Source organism: Epinephelus moara, chromosome 9 (genome assembly GCF_006386435.1).
Source record: "Epinephelus moara isolate mb chromosome 9, YSFRI_EMoa_1.0, whole genome shotgun sequence".
Classification (NCBI taxonomy): Eukaryota; Metazoa; Chordata; class Actinopteri; order Perciformes; family Serranidae; genus Epinephelus; species Epinephelus moara.
In genome coordinates this window covers 17,912,014-17,934,372 of record NC_065514.1, presented here as the reverse complement: position 1 = coordinate 17,934,372, position 22,359 = coordinate 17,912,014, and the positions used below count along the sequence as shown (strand labels likewise).

The following is a 22,359-nucleotide window of genomic DNA, read 5'->3' as shown; positions in this document are numbered from 1 at the left end:
TGATGTTTTCACCCAGACACTGGAATCTGTTTCTCTGCATTTGTCCTGGTTTGCTTTTGCACAACTGATGGTGCACATGAAGGAGGAAGCTTTTTTCTGACTAAAAAAAACCTTGATCAAGGTCTGTTCACATTTTTGAACTGTGACTGATTTATGCGCTCTGATCCAAACATCCTGTGTGTGTATATGTGTGAGTGTGTTCATATAACAAGTTAACAAGCTGTCCGTTTAGCTGATCCGACTGTTCTGTCCAACTGATGTCTGCCTTTGAACTGGTTTAATTGGTGGCTTGGCAGTCAGTGGTAGTGTGTGTTTGTGTGTGTGTGTGACCGGGGACTTACAGGAAAGAGGCGTGCAGTCGACTGGTTACAGTGCATGGAGATGGGGGCTGTATTATAGAGCGAGTCCAGCACCTCTCCCGTAAATGCGTCCCACTGTAGTTGAGAATACTGCTCCGTCACACCGACCTCACCACACACACACTGGTCATTTCCGTGGAACCTGGAGGGAGGGCAGGAGGGCGGGGGAGCGGGAGGTTGAAGGAAAGTCGATAAAAGAGGGAGGCAGAGTGAGATTGAGAAACGAGGAAGAGATTGGAAAAAAAAAGGCAGCTATAACTGGCGTTGGGAGAACACAGTTTCACTTTAAAGGACAAAGCGTCTGGTTTTTGAGATTAAAAGAAGTAATCACACAACTCTGGTTCCCGGGAGTGGAGGACAGAGGGGGAAGGGGTGGAATGCGAGAGTCAAAAATTGCTTAGTCACAGAAGATGGAGAGGAAGATGCACAAAGGAAAAGGAAAAAATAAAGGACAAGGGGAACAAGCAAATGATTTCAGGCAGAGAGAGATGGTCCCTGCGTGTGCTACCTGTTAATGAAGTTAAAGTATTTCTGCAGGTATCCCGGGTCAACGTGGCTCTTGCAGAGCTCCAGCTTGGTTCGGGGGTAGTAGTGAACGTAGTTAACACACATTTCCTCCATGATGCCAAAACCTCCCTGAGGAGACAAAGAGGTTTGGATGGAGATGGAGGAGGATGTAGATATAAAGAGCAGACGTAGGTATTAGTGAGGGGAAAGATGGAAGGATTACAACAGTGAAGGAGGGAGGAGACAGATTAGAGAAGGCAAAATTATTCAGTTGCTGTCGACAGTGCTCAAGGTGAACTTCAGCGACATAAAATAGTCGTGTATATCAGTGTGCTGCTCACCACTGTAGGCTTGCTCCTGTCTTCTGTGTTAAAAGTACACTTCGTTATGAGGACGTCACCCTGCAGGATCAAGCACACACAGCAGTTCACCATGTTTTATGTTTAACAAAGCGCTCCGAAGATAATTTAAGGTTACTGACAGAAAATTAGTTATTAAAGGGAGCCAGTGGCCAGTTTCTCGCTTTGTGGAGCTCAGCTGCTGCGGTTTTGTCTTGTCTGTCTCCCGAGAACTTCCTATGACAGCACAGATTTTACAGCCTGTCCCTTATTTCCACTCCATTTAAGCACCTTATGCAGCAGCGAGGTATTCTAATTCAATACTTTAAATGCAAAGCGGAGGAAAAAATACATCTGGGACACTACCATTCAGAGGAGGCTGGCTGAGCTTGCAGAATAGTAAAATTCCCATTCTTGTCTGAATGTGAAAACTGCTCAGTGGAAAAGTAAAACATAATAATAGTCACTGCTTTTGTCAAACACAGGCGGTAGTTATCGGCTTTATACTTACGGGTAGAACATTTGCCATTTTCCTTAGAACTCGGATTGTCTGTGAGAGAGAAGACAAAAACAAACACAGCACATTAAAGGGGCAGTTCACCACAAAATCAAAAATATAGCAGCCACTTTATTAGGTACACCTTGCTTGGTACACCTTGGTACACCCTTTTGCCGTCAGAACTGCCCCAATTCTTCATGGCATAGATTCAATAAGGTGCTGGAAACATTCTCCCGAATCTCCCGTTCCACCACATCCCAAAGATGCTCTATTGGGTTGAGATCTGGTGACTGTGGAGGCCATTGGAGTACAGTGAACTCACTGTCATGTTCAGAAACCAGTTTGAGATGATCTGAGCTTTGTGACATGGTGCGTTATCCTGCTGGAAGTAGCCATCAGAAGATGGGTACACTGTGGTCATAAAGGGATGGACANTATTTGAGTTACTGTTGCCTTTCTGTCATCTTGAACCAGTCTGGCCATTCTCCTCTGACCTCTGGCATCAACAAGGCATTTTCACCCAGAGAACTGCTGCTCACTGGATATTTCCTCTCTTTGGGACCATCCTCTGTAAACTCTAGAGATGGTTGTGTGTGAAAATCCCAGTAGATCAGCAGTTTCTGAAATACTCAGACCAGCCTGTCTGGCACCAACAACCACGGCACGTTCAAAGTCACTTAAATCACCTTTCTTCCCCATTCTGATGCTCAGTTTGAACTTCAGCAGGACCTTTCTTCCCCATTCTGATGCTCAGTTTGAACTTCAGCAGGTCGTCCTCCAAAAAGAGGCGTGCATCTACTGCTAGCTCACCTAGCACCACTGAGCTAATGTTAGAACGCCATTAATGTTTACATCTTGCGCTGTTACAAGCACGAGCCTCTCGTCCATGAGTAGATGCACACTTCCTTCTGTGCAGTGATACTATTTGTGGGTGCAGTTCGGGTCCTCTGATGATGATTTAAGTGGATTGAATAGAAAAGTTCGTTGTATAAAGTTTTTCAAAAGTCAGAATAGAATTCTTAGTTTCCACGAGACAGATTTCTACAATGCATTTCCCTCTCCATCATCTTACATTTGGGCACAGTCAGACACCTTATGTACAGCAGATTTATTTCAAACACAGCAAGATAAAACACTGGTTGCTTATGATGATTTCCTTTGAGGCAGCTTTCACAGTTATTAGTTGTGTTGTGTGCGTTTGAAAAGGTCTATTAGCTTTGCTGAGAATGGTTTGATAAAGTCTTCATATGCCTGTAATGAGGCTGCAGGGTTTGAAACAGCACCGCCACACAGGTACACTTAAATTAGTCTGACATCAACGGCAGCTGGAGATTGTATCAGGCAGCCTAGCAGATGTCCTTCTCTGCCCTGTGTGTGTGTGTGTGTGTGTGTGTGTGTGTGTGTGTGTGTGTGTGTGTGTGTGTGTGTGTGTGTGTGTGCGTGCGTGTGTGTGTGTGTGTGTGTGTGTGTGTGTACCTGCCCCGGGATATTGTGCATTAAAAAAACACAACAGATGTTGTCTCTCAACAATGTTGTTTGTCAGCTCTGATGTCGAGTTGATGGTCAGGAACTTATTTTATACTGCTGTCTTGTGGATGAAGATTACAGAGTGCTATACTTTATGTTGTCTGGATTCATGTCGTGACTGTTATAACTGTGACAGATGTGACAGATTATAATTTTCTTTAGAATACCAGCAGGATTGCAATTTGCACAAGAGTGTAGATAAAAGCTCAGGCATGCTACTCCTTGGCTAAATTGCACGTTATTAGCATAAATGCATGTGTTTGAATACTGAGATACTGAGTTCTGGATAAGTGGGACTTGGGTTATACTGCACAGTTTGTGCACAATTTGTGCTTTTTTATTAAAAGCACAAATTGATGTAGTGATGTCTGTGTTGCCAAAGCCCAAGATTCTCATGTGCCATATATGGTTGTCCAAAAACTATTTGAGACACACTTGTGCACTGGTTCATATGTTCTTTCATTACAGTAAACATGGGCACAGTCATTTGTTTTGAAATAGCCACCAGGGCACCACATGTGTATTAATCCACCGCTGAAAATAGTCCCCAACAAATGCTCTGTTTACCCTAGTCTGAGAAGCGTTTGCATAAAAGCGACAGTGCCCTGCTGTTTCAGGGAATTACTGAGCCCTTTTTAAAGAATGAAATTATACTTTTGTGGGCTGTTTTCAAAGATTTATGTCCTCAATATCAGCTGATGGGCTGGTTTTGGTCTTTTCATGGGATTTGTTGGTGACAAGAGAAATAACAATTTAATATTCAGGCTTTTCAGCACCACTTCTTTGGCCTTTATTGTAATGAGATGGCAGCTTGTTATTTGAAAAGATGAGTAAAAGTCAGTAGCAACAGTAAGCTTCAGTCTTCATTTCTCTGTTATTTTGTCAAGGGTAATCTTTGTCCCAGCGGCACACAGCTCAGTGTAATATGAAGTAAAACCCACTTTTATCCAATAGAATTCAATATAAGATACAATGCACAAAGGTGGTTCTCTGTACTGAGGTCCTCTGGGTTGACTGAGCCCTGCCGTTGCTCACCTGGTAGTGTGTACTGAAGTGCTGGTCCTCTTGTACCACCTCCAGCTCTTTGCCTCCCCTCACCAAAACTGTTCTCACCCCGCGGCCTGCCAGGTGGGTGTGCAGCTGGGACGCAAATATAAAGATTCCTCCTGGAGGCAAAGCCTAGACAGAGAAACAGACTTTTTAAGGACAAGCTCCAACCAAGATTTTTGTGTTTTCAGGACTAAAACTTGAAGAAATATGTGGCTCATTCTTTGTATTTGTATATTTGAACCATAAATAGTGCAGTAAATGATGTTTTTGGTTCTATACATACAGTCTGGGTACACTTGGAGGTGCAATATCCGCTGAGGTAGAAGGTGTGCTGTTTGGGTGGGATAGCCATGATAGGAGTATAAACGAGGCCCAGCTCTATGATCCCTGCATCGTACCGCCTCAGACTAGGGGTGTAATGCAACCGTATCCCTGATGAGTCACGACGGCCTGCATGAGGAACATCATGAAATATTAAGATATGTAATGTTCAGTCAGTTTACCAGTAGATCATGTTAAACACCAAGCAGAATGATTTAGCACTTTCACCAAAGGCATAAAATGCTGAATACATTCAAAAAATTCAAATCAAGATCACACCAGTGATGCTGTTTTTCTGGCTCAATTATTAGTGTCAAGTTGATGCAAAGGCTTTTCTGTATCTCTGAACTGCAGGAAAATTTGAATTAAGAGATAAGATGATGCACAAAATCGTAGTTATGTAGGATATATATTGTGAGGTCTTATCAGGATAAGGAAGGCAAAGTCTGTGGCAACTCAAACAAGTGAGATCAAGAGGTATATCTGGAACATTATAAATGAATCGCTCTGTTGAAGATAAGCCAAGCACTCATCAGGAGACATACACCGAATCCTGCTCTGTGTGTGTGCACAGGTGTAGTTTTTGGGAGGAATGCAGGGAGCATGTAACCCTCAGTTTTTACAACATATGCATTTGTACTCTCCAATAAAAATGTGGAAGTTGCAGAAGACCTTTAATTTGATTAATTTATAGACATTTCTGCTATAAATTGGTGCAAAAACAATCCCCAGAATGCAGGAAATTAAGTGTTTGGCGCTCAAAGAATTCCTGGGGGTGGACCCCAAACCCAGTGTTTCATGTGTACCCCCAGTGTTGAAAAGAAATGTATACCGGTATGTGCTTGGATTCAAGTCTGTGTGGGTGTTTACCAAGCAGCAATCTGCGGGGTTGAAAAATGAAGCTAATGCCTATGTGCCAAAAACTGCAGTTCCACAAATGGCCACTTGAGGCTGTCTCCAAAAGCTAGTTTATCCCCATAGACTCTCATGTTAGAATGCCAAAACTTTACGGTAGAAATAAACATGTTTACAGCCTGGTACAAAAAAAGGTTTTCGTCTCTATGGCTAATTTACTGTTCAAGATGAGTGTACACTTTTTAGGCTTAAAGTTATGCATGATTAACGGTGTAGCTAGTTTGAGTGACGGGCCCTATGTGTCAAATCCACCCCTCACTCCTCCTCAGCTCCACCCTCTCATCCAAGTATGGTCACCCGGGTCACTTTTGGCTCCAAAAATCCAAGATGGCGACGGCCAAAATGCCAAATACAAGGCTTCAAAATGGATTCCATAAGCCAATTGGTGACGTCACGGTGGCTAAGGCCATTACCTGATATAAGGAGAGGGTTGTGGTAGTGGACCTCTAGACGAAGGAATCTTGAGGAACCAGGTCCGCCCATAGACAGCCCTGCATCAGGAGGATAGTAAAAAGCCTGCAAGCAAACACACACACACACATACACAATGCATTATTCCTCTCATTTATGCACAGCTGCTTTGAAGTCAAAGCAAAAACTCTTCTTCACGTAGCATACAGATGATACAAAGCTGTTGAGTAAAAAGATTTTTGTTCCGTCTGTGCAAAAGTCAGAATGTAGGTGCATTTTATCCCTGTATTCTCCAAATATCACCCAGTAACTTGTGATTTGTTGTCGCATTCTGTACTACACGCACAAAGTAATACATTTAAGAGTGAGGAAGGTTTCTCTAAACAAAGCCACTGGTGGAGGGTGACAGTGTTTTAGTGAAAGGAACCAAACTATTATCACACGCTGGGACTTTAATGCGCTTAGGTCCCCGTTGGGAAAAACACATTTAAATGTCTCAAATTCTGAGGACGGAGCTGAAAAATAACTTCTAACATCCTTGCTCAAGGCAGGCATTGTTAGAGGATGACAAAAAGAAGTCACCAACATGTATTATACTGCTGTGCAGATGTGCAAATTAGGTGTTGAAAGACATATATCCAGCCTCTCAGGAGCTTTGACAGGTGTTTCTCAAACGTCCAGACGAGACTGATTTATGTGACCCAATGTAGGATGTCTAAAACTCAAAGACAGGCTTCCTCAATCCGCCTCAAACCAGTCCTGTTTCAGATGTCAACATGGTATATCTAAGAAATCACAATTACATCAGTCTTATTCATCTTCTTGCCCACACTGCAGAGATAATAGATTGCCTCCTGAGCTATACTGGAGTGGTTCTCTGCAATGTTTGATGATGGCTACTAAAAATAAAGCCATGCCTACTTACAAGCTCCCAACCACCCACAGAATCTAAAATTGTAACGGGAACAGATTGTATGGCAAAAAAAGGGATTTAAAACTGATTATGATACAAAAAACAGATCATTAACACAGATTAAAATCAGTCTGCATCAACTATGTTCCTTGTTGAGAATCTTCAAATGTCTTTGAGGCCTTTTTGGAGGATCTATGAGCTGGCTCGAACAATGTTTATTGATTATTTCTACACAGAGAAACGGTTGTATTCTCATATGGATGTGTCCTCCGAGATGCCGGTTGAACTTGTGAGGTTTTTTTTTCTTCTTCCACTCCTTGGATTCTGAACTGTTCTGCTTATCGTGGTAGAAATTAATTTTTGAGTCACTGCTGGCCCCATGGGCGTCAAACCTCCACGCTTGTATCAAGGAATCTTGATTTAATCTCAATTCTACCTCGGTGTCTTCACCTTAAGCCACTTCTGCTGATACATTCAGTTTGTAATGGAAGAAAGAATTGTTTTATTAAATCCTGCTTTAATGTCGTAACAGTAAAACCCTCAGAGACTTGCTCTCTCCACTCCACACGCATCTGTCTTTGTGCTGTGCTGTCCTTTCTCCTCGCATTTTGACAGTGTCGTACATTATTGTTTCTCTCTTCGTCAAACTTCACCCTTTCTTTTTTCCCGTTTCTCTGTTGTTTTGTGTTTTCGTGCGGCCACGTTTCCCTTCTGATGCGGTGCCGGGGAGAATGAAACAACACTATTAAGAGGTGATGAAAGAGGCCTGAATATTTCCCACCTAATCTTGTCTTCACAGCTCACAGCTCACAGAAGGCATCCTGCTTGCTTTTGTTTGGCTGGCAGATAATCCAATCAGAGAGGGGCCAGGCTGGCTGTGATACAGTGGGGAGCGGAGCAGAGAAATATGGTGACAGGCTCACCGTTCCCTGTCCTCTTTGCTTTATGTGACCAGCAGGCTGCTTGCTTGCTTGCTCGGTCAGCCGGCTGGTTGGTAGCTGTGGTATGTAAGTGGGGTGATTTAATGTCTGATAGATGACTGACTGGGAAGATGGCTGAGGAAACAGGTGTGTTTCTCCTGCACTATTTCAGTCAGGAGCTCGGCCTCAGAAAAGAACTGAAATGTGTTTGTTTCCCCAAAAGAAACGGAGGAGAAGAGAACTCCGGTAGTTGCAGTGACTTTAATGAGTTGAGAGAAGAATTCGATTAAAGGACTGGTCAGTCAGGTTTCTTTGCCACCTTTTGGCTGGCTGATTTGTTGGCTAGCTGACTCTCAGGGTCGAAGCAAGGATCTTAGAAATTCTCATTCCAGGAAGGAGATTTAGTATGTCTTAATATATAATATGTCAAATGCAGTATGCCAAAAACACCAGGATATTCTATTGCATCTGGTTGAACTTTGCAATATTCAAGCTAGCCTGCTTTTCTGGCTATTGTGACCCACAATCCTCTACACAATGCAGGATACATCACATTGTCTGAGCCGCAGAAAGATGTTAGGTCATTGGCAGCTGACAGAAGCCAAAATGACTATAATCAATCAGTCAATCAACTGAAAACAATTTACAGTGTACAGCATACAGTTATCACTCAAAAGCTACAAGTACTTTTAAAACTACGAGCTTGTGAATGCCATGTTTTGGTATCTCCAAGCTAACCTTAGTTGATAATGTTAAGATCTGCTGCGTTCCAGATCACATGCTTTTTCTTTTTACTTCAAATTTCACACTACAGATTGTGTTGAGCTTATGAGCAGGAGATTCAATGTTCAATGCCCAATGTTATGACAAAGTAGTAGGTCCCAGTTTTGAGCATACCTCATGCTACAGAATGTACTTTTTAAGGGCAACTGCAGTATGTACTAATAGTAAAAAGAAAAAGTATGCGATTCAGGGTACAGCTATTGTTTTGGCCACTTGGGGGCAGCAGAACAAGCTGTAACTCAACATTGACGTATCACTTTTAACAATGTTAGCAGACAGTTGTTTACAGTACTTGTGGAGCTGGAGTAGTGTTTCTGGTCACCTGATGACTGCAAGACCACTTTTCATTCTTTTTTAAAGTTTAGTTTGTGATTCACCAACTCCAGATAAAAATTGGTGTCACTTTAGCTGCAAAATGAGCAGAATTTGTATGCTGGAAAGTCTAAAATAAGCTTAAAAGAAGCACTTTGTAGGACTCAGGGAAACATCTGAGTCAGGTAATAATGCTCAATGGGTTCTGGCTCTATGAATAACCCATTACATGTAGTCATTCAGGCTGTATGCATGCACTGTTTGAACCTATACCTACAAAAAGTAATACATCAGAATTTGTACATAACCCCTGTTATCATGAACCAGTAATTTGTTTATAACCTAAGTAATCAAAATGACCGCAATCACGTGACCAATGCGCTGACGGGTGTAAAGAAGGAGGTAGTATGAAGAGCAAAAGTTGACATAAGGAGTCAGTTGAGGTGGTGGATGTGTCAAACAAACACAGGACTTTACCCCAGGAGAGTGGTGTTTGTGTCCCATGTGAAACCAAGTGAAATTTGAGTTATTTTACTATGTTTCTTTCCCTATATCTAACCCACATAACTTTACTTTCCTAAACCTAACCTACATAAATTTAAGTTAAGTACATAACTTTACATGAAGTATATAATGTGAAGATGCCCAACTATATTTCTTTTTCTAAACCAAGCCTACATAACTTAACTTTTCCAAACCTAACCTACGTAACTCTACATGAAGAACCTAACTAGGGATGCACAATATTGGATATCGGCCGATACGGATGACGTGCTGATATTATCGTGCTTCCCTATACGTAACTTTACATTAAGTATGTAAAAGTATAAGGACACCCAACTATTTTTATTTTCCTAAACCAAGCTTACATAACTTTACTTGCCTAAACCTAACCTACATAACTTTACTTGCCTAAAATTAACCAATGTAACTTAACATTAATTACTTAACATGACAATGCCATTCTTGGGGCACAACTTTGTTAGATATAAATCAAACCGTTGGATAAGGAAATGTTAAGTATTTCATCTGTTGTTAATATAAAAAATATTAAGTAGCTCAACTTCAAATATACATTACTGAGTCCAGAAATACAGAAACGAGGCTGTAAAGTACTGACTATATGATTCCCAGAGAAACATCACATAACCTCTTGTCCTCAGTGGTAGCTACAGCCAATGGCAGATCAGTCGGTTGACTGAGAATATCAGCCATGATGTAACCTCTTCTGCTTTGTACCTCTTTCTAAGCTTCCAGTTTACATAAATATGTTTTTCATTCGTGTTTGTGTTGAGTGTCCATGTAATGGAGTTTGTGAATACTTGCGTGTGACTGTGCTTCCCACATACAGACTGTCTCCGAGCTCTTAATAGACTTGTGCTGCGTGTGGGATCAACTTTACAAGGTTTTCTGCTCGCACTTCTAGGCTTGGATATTACTCCCGTAGGAGTTTTTGTTTATCTCTCATAATAGGTACGAGGACAGGGCCAAAATTAGGCTATTATTCCAACCCTCTTTCAATTAGACACCTGTTATGCTTATTAAAAACTCGTCAATGTATATGTTTATTCCGCTTCATCTGATGGGGTTTGTGTGGGTTGATCGTTACATCTTCAAGTGGCAGTTTCAGGGTCAGGACTTGGATTTGCATCATAAAAGTTATATTATGTACATTATATAAGTTTGCAGCAGTGTTTTCTTTTAGTTTTGATAAGGAAAAATGAGTAAATATAGTCACTGGAAGGTCCCCCATAAGGACAGAAGTAAGAGGATGCGCGTGGGTGTCTGTTTCCCATCGTACCTCAGCACCCATAGCCCATGCAGCGAGCACATGGCGGCAGAAGTTGAGCTTGCCCGGCTTCATCTTGTCATCACAGGAGCCGCTGTACTCTGGAACGTGGCGGATTTCCGGAGAACATTCAAACACTTCTATGTGATGCACGATGGCCTCGTTACCTGGAGTTACCACTGACTCATACTGACAGGAACAGAGAGAGAGGTGGAGAAAAAGAAGCAAGTGGGAAAAAAGTGAGAATCCTGTTGTTTTATGTGTTTTTACTGCTAAAAGCTTTGGCAATGCCACTACCTCAGACAGGTATGTCAATAGAAACATCGCTGAAATGAATTATATGCAACATAATGTGCTGTAACCTCCATGTCTTATAATACTCCATGTTTTTTAGGTCAGATCTGTTCACATTTCATCAAATTATATATACCACATCTATTTCTGAGAGAAAATATAAAGGATGTGAGGTGATGTTTTCTCTCTGCTCTCTAGCCATAACAATGCCTCTCTTGTTTTGTAAGGCCCAGCTGGTAAACAAGGAGCAATAATAACAGCTGCCTGTGCACGATCTCCATCTAAAACACCCACTCCACTGTGCGTAAAAATCCATGTTCAGTGTTTCTATTTTCGGAGGCATTTATACCATAACAATGTGGTTCTTGGGCATGTTTTCAGGCAGCTCCCGTATGAAGCACCAGTAGGTGGTCTCTTGATTTGGTATGACAACATTTGGTGCCACGACATCCAGCGTCTGCACATCTGGAGGCAGGGTGGGGGACGGCGTGTCGGGGCGCAGCATCAGCACTCTCTGTATCCCCGTGTGGATCCGGGACAAGTTGAGCTGCTCCAGCGAGGCAAGTGGCTCATCCAAAAGTCCGTAGATGACGTGCACTGTTCCCTCCTGACCAAACACACACAAAAAATCAGAGGAGAAAGCCTGTTTGATAGCAGAGCATAAACACAGGGATGTGTTTTTCAAATTAGTAGTCTCTCATGATTATCATTTGGCTGAAATGGCTGCAAAGGCAAACAGAGAACTTTTCATTATGTTGTCATGGTGATGACCATTGGTTTTATGTCTGCAACTTAGAGGTCTGATGCAGCACCATGGAAACCATTGTAACTGTAATGAATGTTTCAGTGGAAATTGTGCTGATCATTTCTGCTATATGAGGATTTTATATCCACACCTGAAGCTAGGGATAGGAATGGATAAGATTTTATTGATACTAGTGTCATTATCGACTCTGCTTATTGGTCTGATTCTTTATTGATTCCCCTTTTGATTCCCTGTGGGAAAAAGTGGCCTACACCCTTTCCTCATTCATTTTCCCTCCATGTGTAGCAAGCGTGAGATGATGTGTGAGATGAGGTGGCTGTGCAGCAGTCTGCCTGTCATCATCTAAAATACATGTAATGAGAGAATATTTGTACAGCTTTTATTTAGGTTTTCTCAGTCAAAGAAAAAATCTGCTGAGCCTGTCTGCATGGTGCTAATGCTATTTTAAAATAGGATATTTACCCCTACACCAACATATACAGTACACTTAAACACATACTGTACCTATATGCATGCATATAGTTCGTAAAGGACGTGCTGCTTGTTTCGGAGGCAGTGGCACTCATGCGTAGTGTCAGATACACAGTGGTGCAAAGTAACAAAGTAATAATACTTTGTTATAATACTTATTTTTTTTAGAGTATCTGTACTTTACTTGGGTTTTTATATTTCTGTCAGCTTTCACTTTTACACCACTACATTTCCTAAATAAAGTTACTAACTACAAACTAGGGAAGGAGAGAAGGAAGAAAGGAAGGAAGGAACAGAGGGACGGAGGGACAGAGGGATGGATGCAGGAATTGAAGGACAGTAAAAACTGGATTTTGTTCTTTAAATCCTTTAAGTTGCAAAAAGGATCTTGTTTTTCTTCAAGTGTAACGTGGGCTCCATTTTTAAGTTGGCGTTCATTCATTGGATTCCTGGCTGGCAAACAGGTGGGGCTGGAATGAATGAAATAGAAACAAGGGAAGTGTTGTTTTTATTATTATTATATTTTGTTTATTATTAACATTGCATTTTTTTAAATTTATTTTCTCTCTTTTTCTGCATGTTTTTGGTTTGTGCTTGTCCTAAGTCCATGTACATCGCCTTGTAGGGCTGCAGTCAATAGTAGTGATGGTGATAATCATTACAATGACAATTATAATTATTAGTCAATATCTGCTGAACTACTAATATTTGCAGCTCTGGAAATATGGTCTCTCTGTGTCTGGGGTTAGAGGGTTGGGGTGCAGGGGTCAGGGGAAGTTGGCGTAAAATTCTGACTGCTTGCTGTTTTATTGACAGAATTTACTTGGACTTCATACTGTTAACACTTAATTACACTTGATATTACAAAATTACTTTTGATACATCAGATACTTTAAGACTTTTACTCAGTAATATTCTAATAGGTGACTTTACATTCTACCAAAGCCACTTTCTGGTAAGACATCTTTACTTTACTCAAGTGTGGCTTTCAGGTTCTTCATTCACCACTGCAAATATGCTGCTTTCCTGGAATTTAGGCTCATGTTGTGCAGAAAGATATCTACTGCTGATGTTTCCACCCTCACTTGAAATTATCATTTTACAGACAGTACAAGCAGCACTGCTGTCGTCTTTCTCCGTGAAATGAAGCCACGCTTTGAGCCGTTTCTTCCTCTCTGCTATCACTCCATCTTGTTGCAAGTTTCCAGCAGCGTATAGATGTGTGACCTTGATGTCATTGTTTTGCAACACGAAACTGCTAGCTCAATAAAAGGAAGTAATAAGCTCGGAGGCATACGATTCAATGGACCGGACATTTGGAACCAGCTCTCAACTGGAACCAGTTCTTGATTCCCATCCTTACATGAAACCATGAGCTCTCTGCGATCATCTGTGTCATTGCTTCTTCTTAATATTCATCAAAGACAGTGATGCAAATCCGCCCCCTACACACATGTACCCTACACATTCATCGACTAACACGTACAGTGCAAACACACTGTTAGGTTACACATGTGTGCACTCGAGCGCCATCTTTCCCGCCTTCCTCACATGTTATCTTCTTGCCACCTGTTAACTGTCAATTTAAGTCAGCACAGGATTGACAGACATTATTTTGGCTTGAGGCTATGCGTGACATATAGAGCAACAAGTCTGCTCGCCCTTTACGTGCACTCGGGTAGAATGGAGGGCTGACATAAGTAATGAGGAGAAAACCTTCCTGTTAAATTAGTCAAACATTTATATAGCTCTTTTCAAAGTGCAGCTCAAAGTGTTTAACAGGAGAATGATGGGAGACTGTAGTGATATGGGGGGGCAGTAAGGTTTAAAAAAATATATTATACAGAGCTAAATATACAGGATTCCTCTGTAATACAATGCTGTGTTTGCTCTGGCAGTTTAAACAGCTCATGAAAGATGAACGAGCGTGACATTAAGATAGCAGAGTGAGTCACTGCTATGTATAGGTCTACTATAGGTGCAAAGCCTCCTTGAGGAGTCGGAATAATTTCCATCCATTATTGGTGAACATTTTTATTGCAAACTGCTTCCCTGCCACATACACGCACACACTGTTGAAAGAAAGATGTTACACACCTCTATGAGGTAGTCTCTGGGATCACAGGTGCTGAACGGTCTTTTGAAGAGCAGGTAGAATCCGTCAGGTTTGTGTTTGGCTTCTATCAGCTCGTAATCTTGTTGGCTGTCCAGTGAAACGTGACCCTCGCTGTCGCTCCATGCATCCTGAGGGAGAGGACACACACATGTTTTCATGTAGATTAGGGAATGGATAACCTTCTTATCTGAGGGTTCTTTCTTTTGACATATTAGGTCTTTTTTTTGGTTGGCAAAAACAATAATACAAAACATCACTGCCAGACATTATGACATTCATCATAACCAGATTACAGACATCTTATATTATGGGATAAAGGCGGGGGGTCTTTATGCAGCACCTCATAATTTGCATATAATTTTCCCAGTACAGTTTAAGGAAGGTATATGTCATTTTAAGCAGTGAGGATGAGCAGAGCACCTTCCTTACTCCAACAAATATGTTATCTATTTTCTTGCAAAACCCAAATCATTTCTCAGTCTCACAAAGAAGTCACTCTTTCCGTCTCATGGATCTCTTTGATGATTTCAAGCCAGTTATCAACTGTAGGTTTATCGGCCTGTAACCATTTGTGAGCGATTGCTTTTTTTGCTGCTGCTGCTGTAAATATTTCCAGGCGGTATTGACGTTTCCTATTATTCCTCCTGTCAGACTGCACAAATAAAGTGACACACGTGCCAGTGGGACCTGCAGCCCTGCGTGATTCTCCAGATACAGTATTTTCTTAAAACAGTTGTGTCTTTGGGCATAAGCAAAAGCCTCGTCATCCCCACATTTTCATTTTTGTTTTTAATTTAGGAGTGGGGGTACACCGATCTGCCAAAACATTAAAACCACTGGCGGGTGAAATGAATAACATTGATCATCTTGTTACAGTGCAATATTCCATTGGGAAACCTTGGGTCTCCACCCACCTGAACACCGCTGCAGACCAAGTACACCCTGTTATGGCAATGGCACTTGTCAATGGCAGTGCCCCCCCAGCAGGACAATGCACAATGTCACACCACAAAAACTGCTCAGGAATGACCTGAGGAACGGGACTAAAGCTCAGGGCATCAACCTGGCCTCCAAATACCCCAGATCCCAACCTGATTGAACGTTTGAGGGACGTGCTGGTACCCCAGAGGTACCCCTGTCCTACAGTGGGTGCTTCTTGGACCGGACTTGGCTCTGACCTGTCAAGGCATGGACACAGAACCTGTAGAGGGTGTCCTTTGGTATCTGGCACTAGGGTGTTAGCTTCAGATCTTTTGAGTCCTTTGGGTTGTGAGGTGGGGTAACAGCACGTCCCACACATGTTTGATGTTTGACTGGGATTTGGGGAATTTGGAGGCCAGGTTGACACCTTGAGGTCTCTGTCATGTTCCTCTGGCCACTCCTGAGCAGTTTTAGTGGTGTGGCATGGTGCATTGTCCTGCTGGGGGGGGGTCACAGCTACTGGGGAATGCCACTGGCATGTTGGGGGGTGCCTGGTCTGCACTGGTGTTTAGGTGGGTGGAGCGTGTCAGGTGGCATCCACACGAATGTCAGATCCCAAGATTTGCAGTGACACAAGAGGTTAGTACTTCAAAATAAAATAGGAAATGTATCAAAATCCAAAATGTTACATTATTCCATCAGGTTCCATATTTGCCATGGGCTGACTATGAGACAATGAACCTGGGCAAAGATATGTGAAAGGCCCAACCCTCGCTCCTACACCCTTTTATCACTAAAATTAGTGACGCAGGTTTTTTAAACACAGAAATCCTGCTAAGAATTCGCTATACACTCCTTTCCCATTGCCAGTTATTAGTGTCACGGACAGGCCAGAAAACAGGTTGGTGAACAGCAGAAAGAGGCCAGTAACAATGTTACAGTGGTTACTTCTCTTTATATCTCTCACTTATTCACTCCCTCGTTCTATCTCTGTGCAGAACAATTAGGAACAATGCTTGAGTGCTGCTTAAGTGGAGACAGGTAGTACAGTGTGGCAGCCTATGATTACATCTTGTCGATAAAGGGGCTAAAATCAGCTTGTTTGCCTTTGTGCCATATTTTCATCAATGCCAATCAGAGCCTGACTAGATAAATACCCGTGACTCCTGCAGAGTCATTTGACCCAAGTGTGAATGCCAGCGTGTAACCTTTCCAATTACACACTAAAGCCTACATACTAAATGCAGCTTGGTCATCTTGTATCTCTTTGTAGTAATTATGTGTTTGGGGTAGTTTCATCCATTTTTGTAGTTACTATTGATTGTCTCAAACAGTTTTAAAATGAATGCACACTTACGCAACTTTCGTGGATTGTTATTGGATTATTTTACAACCGATAGAAAGATATCAGTGAAGCTGCGGCAGTTCGTGTTGTGAAACCTTCCCCAACCCGGTGTACAAGACTCCACATCTCTGCCAGGAGGCTTTGCAACAGCTCAGTCTATCCGCTTCTGTTATGTTTCTCACATTCATATCTGTCCAGAATAGCACCTAACATCTCTGTATTTCTGTCTCCCTCTCTGTCCCTCTTATATAACTGTTCTACACAAACTGCAAAAGATTCTGAGGCCAACCATTTTCAAAATAAGTATATATAAATCTAAAAAAATATAAGCAGTATATAGTGTGTTATGTGTGTGTTACATGTGTGTGTACAGAAGACACTAGCTACCACCACTGCAGATGCCTCAGAGAAAGAGTCATATAAAAAAAAATTCTGAAGTTCCTTGAAATTGTGTTATGTATAAAGTTGGCGTTTTGCCTGTAGTTATCTTTAGGTTAAGGGTACGGACGGCAGTTAGGTCTGGTTTTGGTGTAGCGAGGCATCTCCAGTGGACTGTCATGTCTGCTTCAATGTGAATTGGGATCCTTAAATACTGTATGTTGGATAAAGGGTAGTTTCACATCTTTTCAAGTGTGTCTTATAACACTATAACACATGATATACCCATTTTGGTCATACTGGCTGCGTTCAGACTGCAGGCACATTAGATTTGTTCCTCAGATTAGATCTTCACAACAGACTGTCCACACTGTTACAAGTGATCACATCGGATTTGTGTGTCCAGATGGCACCAACTTATCTGCATGGGTTGCTGTGGTAATGGTGTGGCATCAGTAACTATGTAGCTACGCTGGTGATACAGTTTTCCAATGCTGACGCAGGAGAAATGGAGACTAACAACGATTTTTTTCAACATACTGTAGAATAATTGAAAAATAATTACAAAAAACATTCAGTGTGTTTTCAAGTCTCCAAAAAAACACTGCAGTTCAAGGCTGTATTACAAAGCTTGTTATAGGGGTAATATCGCACCTGAGTCCTCGTTGGAACAGCGCGATGGTTTAAGTTAGCTTCTGGGCAAAATTAAATAAGTTCTCACATACAGCATTCCAGAGATATTTAAAATTATTCATCATTATGTCTTATATGACATTGTCAACCTCAGCTCAGCTGAAAAAGCTCTGCTTCAAGGATACAGTAACGTTTCACAAAAGACACTTTGAAATCAGCTTTCTAAAATCAGTCTGCATACACCAAAAAACATAAGTTTTACTGGTTATACTTAACATTGCATCTCAGAAACATCTTGGAACTTGCATCAGCTGTTCTCGAAGGGATCCATGCCCAGTGGGACTCCAGTATTGTTCCCCTCTTACACCTGGTGTTAACATATGATCTGTATCTGGATATATTATCTAGTAATTTGCAGGTCCTGTCCAGATTTAGGTCCTGATAGGGGCCTAAATTAGAGAAATCCTGAAGGTGTCCAGAGACTGTCAACTATTAACCACCCCCCCCCCCCCNAGACTGTCAACTATTAACCCCCCCCCCCCCCCCCCCCCCCCCAAACTGCAGTTGCAAATTAGTCTGGAACATCTCTGTTTATTTTGGATTGCCAAGAGTTAACAGGTTATCAACTTGTGACTGAGGACTCAGTGTCCAGTGGCCAGGTCTTGGCAATATGTGTGGGAAAAAAAATCATGCCATGAAAAAACTATTAACAGACTACAGCGTGCAGAGATGAGATGACATGTTATGAGCTGGTATGTTAAACCTTCGCCAGCTCCTGTGGCTTCAGCAGAAAGTTCATCAGCTGCAACCATCTTGGTTGTTTTCAGAAATGCCTCAATGGCACTCCTCTTTACGATCTCTGGCTCAAACACGCCCCATATTAAATAAACAGTTGTGACTGGCACGGCACGTCTCAGTTTGCTGCTGTCCAAAGCAGAGGGCGACCAGACGCATCAGTCAGAGCAAATAAAACATTAGCTTGCAGATTTGTCTGGTTCACATGTAAGTAAACTACATATCACTCACTAGAAATTGTCCCTATGTTTCTCTCATTTTACCATCTACCTAATTGGCATACTAAAAATAGCACATATCTAAAAATGTACACAAAGTCATGAAACCAAAGAACCAAAGAAGAGAAAGAGAGAAAGGAAAAACTTCTGTCTCCATATCTCTGGTATGTAAAGACAAAGTCTTAAAATTCAAATCTCCCAGGCCTGATTTGAATACATTGATTTAAAAAGGGATTTTAGGAGTCTCTGAACTAGAGCATATCTAAAATGTGCCTGGCTTTGTAAGGAGGAATGTGTGTGTGTGTGTGTGTGTGTGTGTGTGTGTATGAGACAGAGAGAGTGCGGGAAACAGAGAGATAGATCAGCAGTGACCTTTCTTCTGATGGTAGTTTTGCCCTCCTGAAGGAAGAGACAGAGATGGAACGAGGGGAGGAAGCCAGTCGAAAGAGGAGAGGAGAACGATTTAACAAGAAAACAGTCGTAGCAACACATGTACCTGGGACAGACTGTTCAGGGATTTATGAAACACAAGTATGTGCCACCATCCTCACTCAGCTATGTACCACCCAATAGACAGAGTGGCCTCTGGAGTCCTGCATGCTCCCTCTTGTCTCAGATCGAATTACAGTGGAGATTCACAGCAGAGATTTCATTTTTATGTTTTATCTCTGCTGAATAAGTCAATAAAACTTTACAAATGGAGTTGGCTGCTGCTTCTCTGTTTGAATAAAATGGCTATTTTTATCCCATGGATATCAATAGGACTCCCTGATAATTTGGTATTTCATCCAGATGGGCGAGGCCCTGCAGGAAGTAGCAGTCAATGCTTTGGCGAGCAAGAATGCAGTACCAAAATACTGACTTATTTCTATTTAATGAAAATGAAAAGTTGGTCTTAGTGTCATGGTATGCACTAGTTTTATTCTTAAGCTTGGAAAATTAGACTGACTAATACATGACGCAAGATACTGCATTGATATCAGAATACGGAACCCTCCATCTTAGTAGATTTTTGTTGTTAGACATCTTTTATTCCATCCAGATGTCAATATATTTTAGTAGTATTTAGTTGTACTTATTTTCCAATATAACCTTATGATGGTCAATTTGAGAATTTATCAGCAGGCAGGTTAAAGTCATTTTAAAATCTGCAGGGAAGTCTAGTCGTGTTTGTAGCCTTGCCAGCAGCAAAAAACTAAAAAAAAATTAAATATGAAAAAATAAATCATCTCTGTTTGAAGTTATAATCAAGCATGAGGTCTCTTTTGGGTTTAATCTTGGGGTTAAGGCAAACATTATGTTGATAAACAACTTTTTACGTTACAGTTTTACTAGCCTATTCAACAAGTGACAAGACGACCCAATGCGAGTTGGCAAGAGTGCGCATCAGGCACACAACACGGTCTGTGCCGCAGGATATAAGGCACCGCCCCCGGGCTAAATAGAACGTTTTTAGGTAGTCCTGATAGCGATCAGCTTTAAAAGAAATGCATTATCCATTATTGTAGTGACAGGTGGATGAGAAATAAATATGTCATTATCCAAAACAAGTGATGGGGAAAAGTAATCTTAGCTTTGTAAATTATGGTTAAACATTAAACAAAGTGGCATACAAAAGTAAAAGTAGCAGAAGAAATCTGTGCCCAAACATGGGAGCTTAATTTCTTTCTTAATTATCTTTCATATCTTTTTAGCTCATTAACATTTTTTTTCTACTTATACAGTTAATGTAAAACTAGATTTATTTTGTCAATTAAAATCCCTCACTGAGGTTTACTGTGATCAAGAATGTAATTAAAACAGTGTAAATTTTAACACATTTAATAGTTTTAAAAGTCCTTTATTCTTTGCATCGATTAGAGGAACTATTTTAACACTGCACACAGTGTACTCTGTTGCGTAGTGATATGCCTTAAGGGATAAAAGAAGGCAACATGGAACTGATATGTAATATTTTAGCAGTCATTAAAGAAGAACAAGTTGCATTTAAGAACCTGTCCCTATACTTTATTTAACTCATGACCTGAAATTAACCCTGTCTGTCATTGTGCACAGAAACAATCAGGTCATTATGGTGACGCAAAAACCCTAACAGCTTAGTTCCTTATTTGCTGTAACGGTAGTTTTTGTAATAACTGGCAAACCAGGAGCTGGCTCTGTGCTAACAAGTTCCTCAAGGTCTGAATGTGCATCATGCATGACCAATCAGATGTTGGTAGATACAGTCTCGGTTCTTATGTTGATAATATGACACAGATAAAGTAGGTGGAAAAGAATCATAACTCATACTAGGTCATTTTCAGCTGCAATTATTATTCACCCCGCTTTCTGTTCCTCATTATTGTTTTTACATGGACAAAATGCTAATGAAAAGGAAGGTGAGTGGGATTTCTATAACAAGATAAATGGTTAAGTTCAAGAAATTTCTGGGGAAAAAAACCTTGCATTTGTTAGTGGCAAAATGAAAATGAGGCATTTGGCACATCTTAATCAGCGCAGGATTCAATTTTGATATGCTAATATCTGCTAATGATTCCCAGAAGAACCCCAGCTATTAGTGCAGTTTGAGTGATTTCCAATTAGCAGGGGCCGATAACATCCTTTGTGACTATTTGATCGTGAAGTGAGCTGTCCGCCTGCTCCTCGAGCAAAAACACCAATCTCACGCCCCGGAGAACCACAGACAAGACGAGGGATACCTCCATTCCTTAAGGACTTTCATGTAATCCCTGTGTGTTTATGAAATTTGACAAGTGAACACAGAGAGGAAACAGGAAGAAAGAAATAGAAAGGCGCTGAAATAATTTCATTTTACACCCTCTGCTTTTAGAAACTGCACACCTTCCTTGCGGCAAGCCTTGTGTCAGTCTGACTTTTTATAGATTTAACTCCCCAAATTCTTTTAAATTCAATAATTTGGGGGACACATTAAACAGATACACACTTACCCCAAAGTAGCTATTAGTTCCAGAGTCCCACAGCACCACCAGGTCAGCGTTGGTCAGCTCCCCGCGGTCAGACATCCCCAGGACCACGCCGTGTTTGAGCTTTGCGACCCTCAGCTCCATGTACACCTCCTGGTTGGCGTAGCTGATGTTCCAGGCCAGTTGGAGGTCCCCACGTGGGTCAAGGGGCACACGGAAAGGCATGGGGAGAGGTGGGAGAGGGCTGGAGGGGTTTGATTTAAGGCTGGACACGTCGACGGCATTAGTGGGCCCCTGATATGAAGCCACCAAGATGACCATTAGAGCAGCCAGGGCGGTGAAGTACATGATGGTGATGTCCTGAAGGCGAAGGTTCCTGTTGAAGATTCTCATAGCCTGGTGTTGATGTTGTAGCAAAATTTCTAAGGGCTGATTTCTTTCTTTTGACCTCTTTTTCGTCTCTCAGGCTTCCTCAGTCAAAGTTGATGTGGAGTTCAATCCAGGAAGTTTTCTCCAGCGCTGCTGTATCAATGCTTCTGTATTAGCTCTAACTCTTCAAACTCCAGCACTCACTGGTTTTGTTTGCCTTGTCAGCTCTGCTCTGCTTTCTGGCCACAGTGGACTCAATATCTCCCCCGCAGTGGTCAGGTGAGGTTGTTTATTCCTTACTTCCCATGTTTTCTATCCTCTCAGGCCCTCATTTCCTGAAAAGTTTGACTTTCTTTTGAGTTTCACTAACTTTCCAGCCTTTAGGTTTTCTCTGTTTTCCAAGCCCTTGTGGGTTTTGTCTCTTTCCTCTGAGCAACTGCTCTGTCTCTCTGTCTCATCCCCCTCCCTGGTTTTTAAGAGACTCC

At 41.6% G+C, this 22,359-nt stretch overlaps 1 protein-coding gene across 1 annotated transcript in view; it reads right to left on the bottom strand.

The window, feature by feature from the left end:
* The window catches only part of dbh (dopamine beta-hydroxylase (dopamine beta-monooxygenase)), a 26,510-nt gene extending 4,151 nt beyond the window's left edge, over positions 1–22,359 (bottom strand). The window contains exons 1-11 of the mRNA XM_050052857.1: positions 21,530–22,359; positions 14,273–14,419; positions 11,288–11,545; positions 10,657–10,833; positions 5,930–6,032; positions 4,564–4,730; positions 4,266–4,409; positions 1,716–1,754; positions 1,208–1,267; positions 868–995; positions 342–501 (exon numbers count right to left, since the gene is read on the bottom strand). Coding sequence (XP_049908814.1) covers positions 342–501; positions 868–995; positions 1,208–1,267; positions 1,716–1,754; positions 4,266–4,409; positions 4,564–4,730; positions 5,930–6,032; positions 10,657–10,833; positions 11,288–11,545; positions 14,273–14,419; positions 21,530–21,898 — 1,752 coding nt within the window. The 5' untranslated portion in view covers positions 21,899–22,359. The remainder of the gene's footprint in view (positions 1–341; positions 502–867; positions 996–1,207; positions 1,268–1,715; positions 1,755–4,265; positions 4,410–4,563; positions 4,731–5,929; positions 6,033–10,656; positions 10,834–11,287; positions 11,546–14,272; positions 14,420–21,529) is intronic.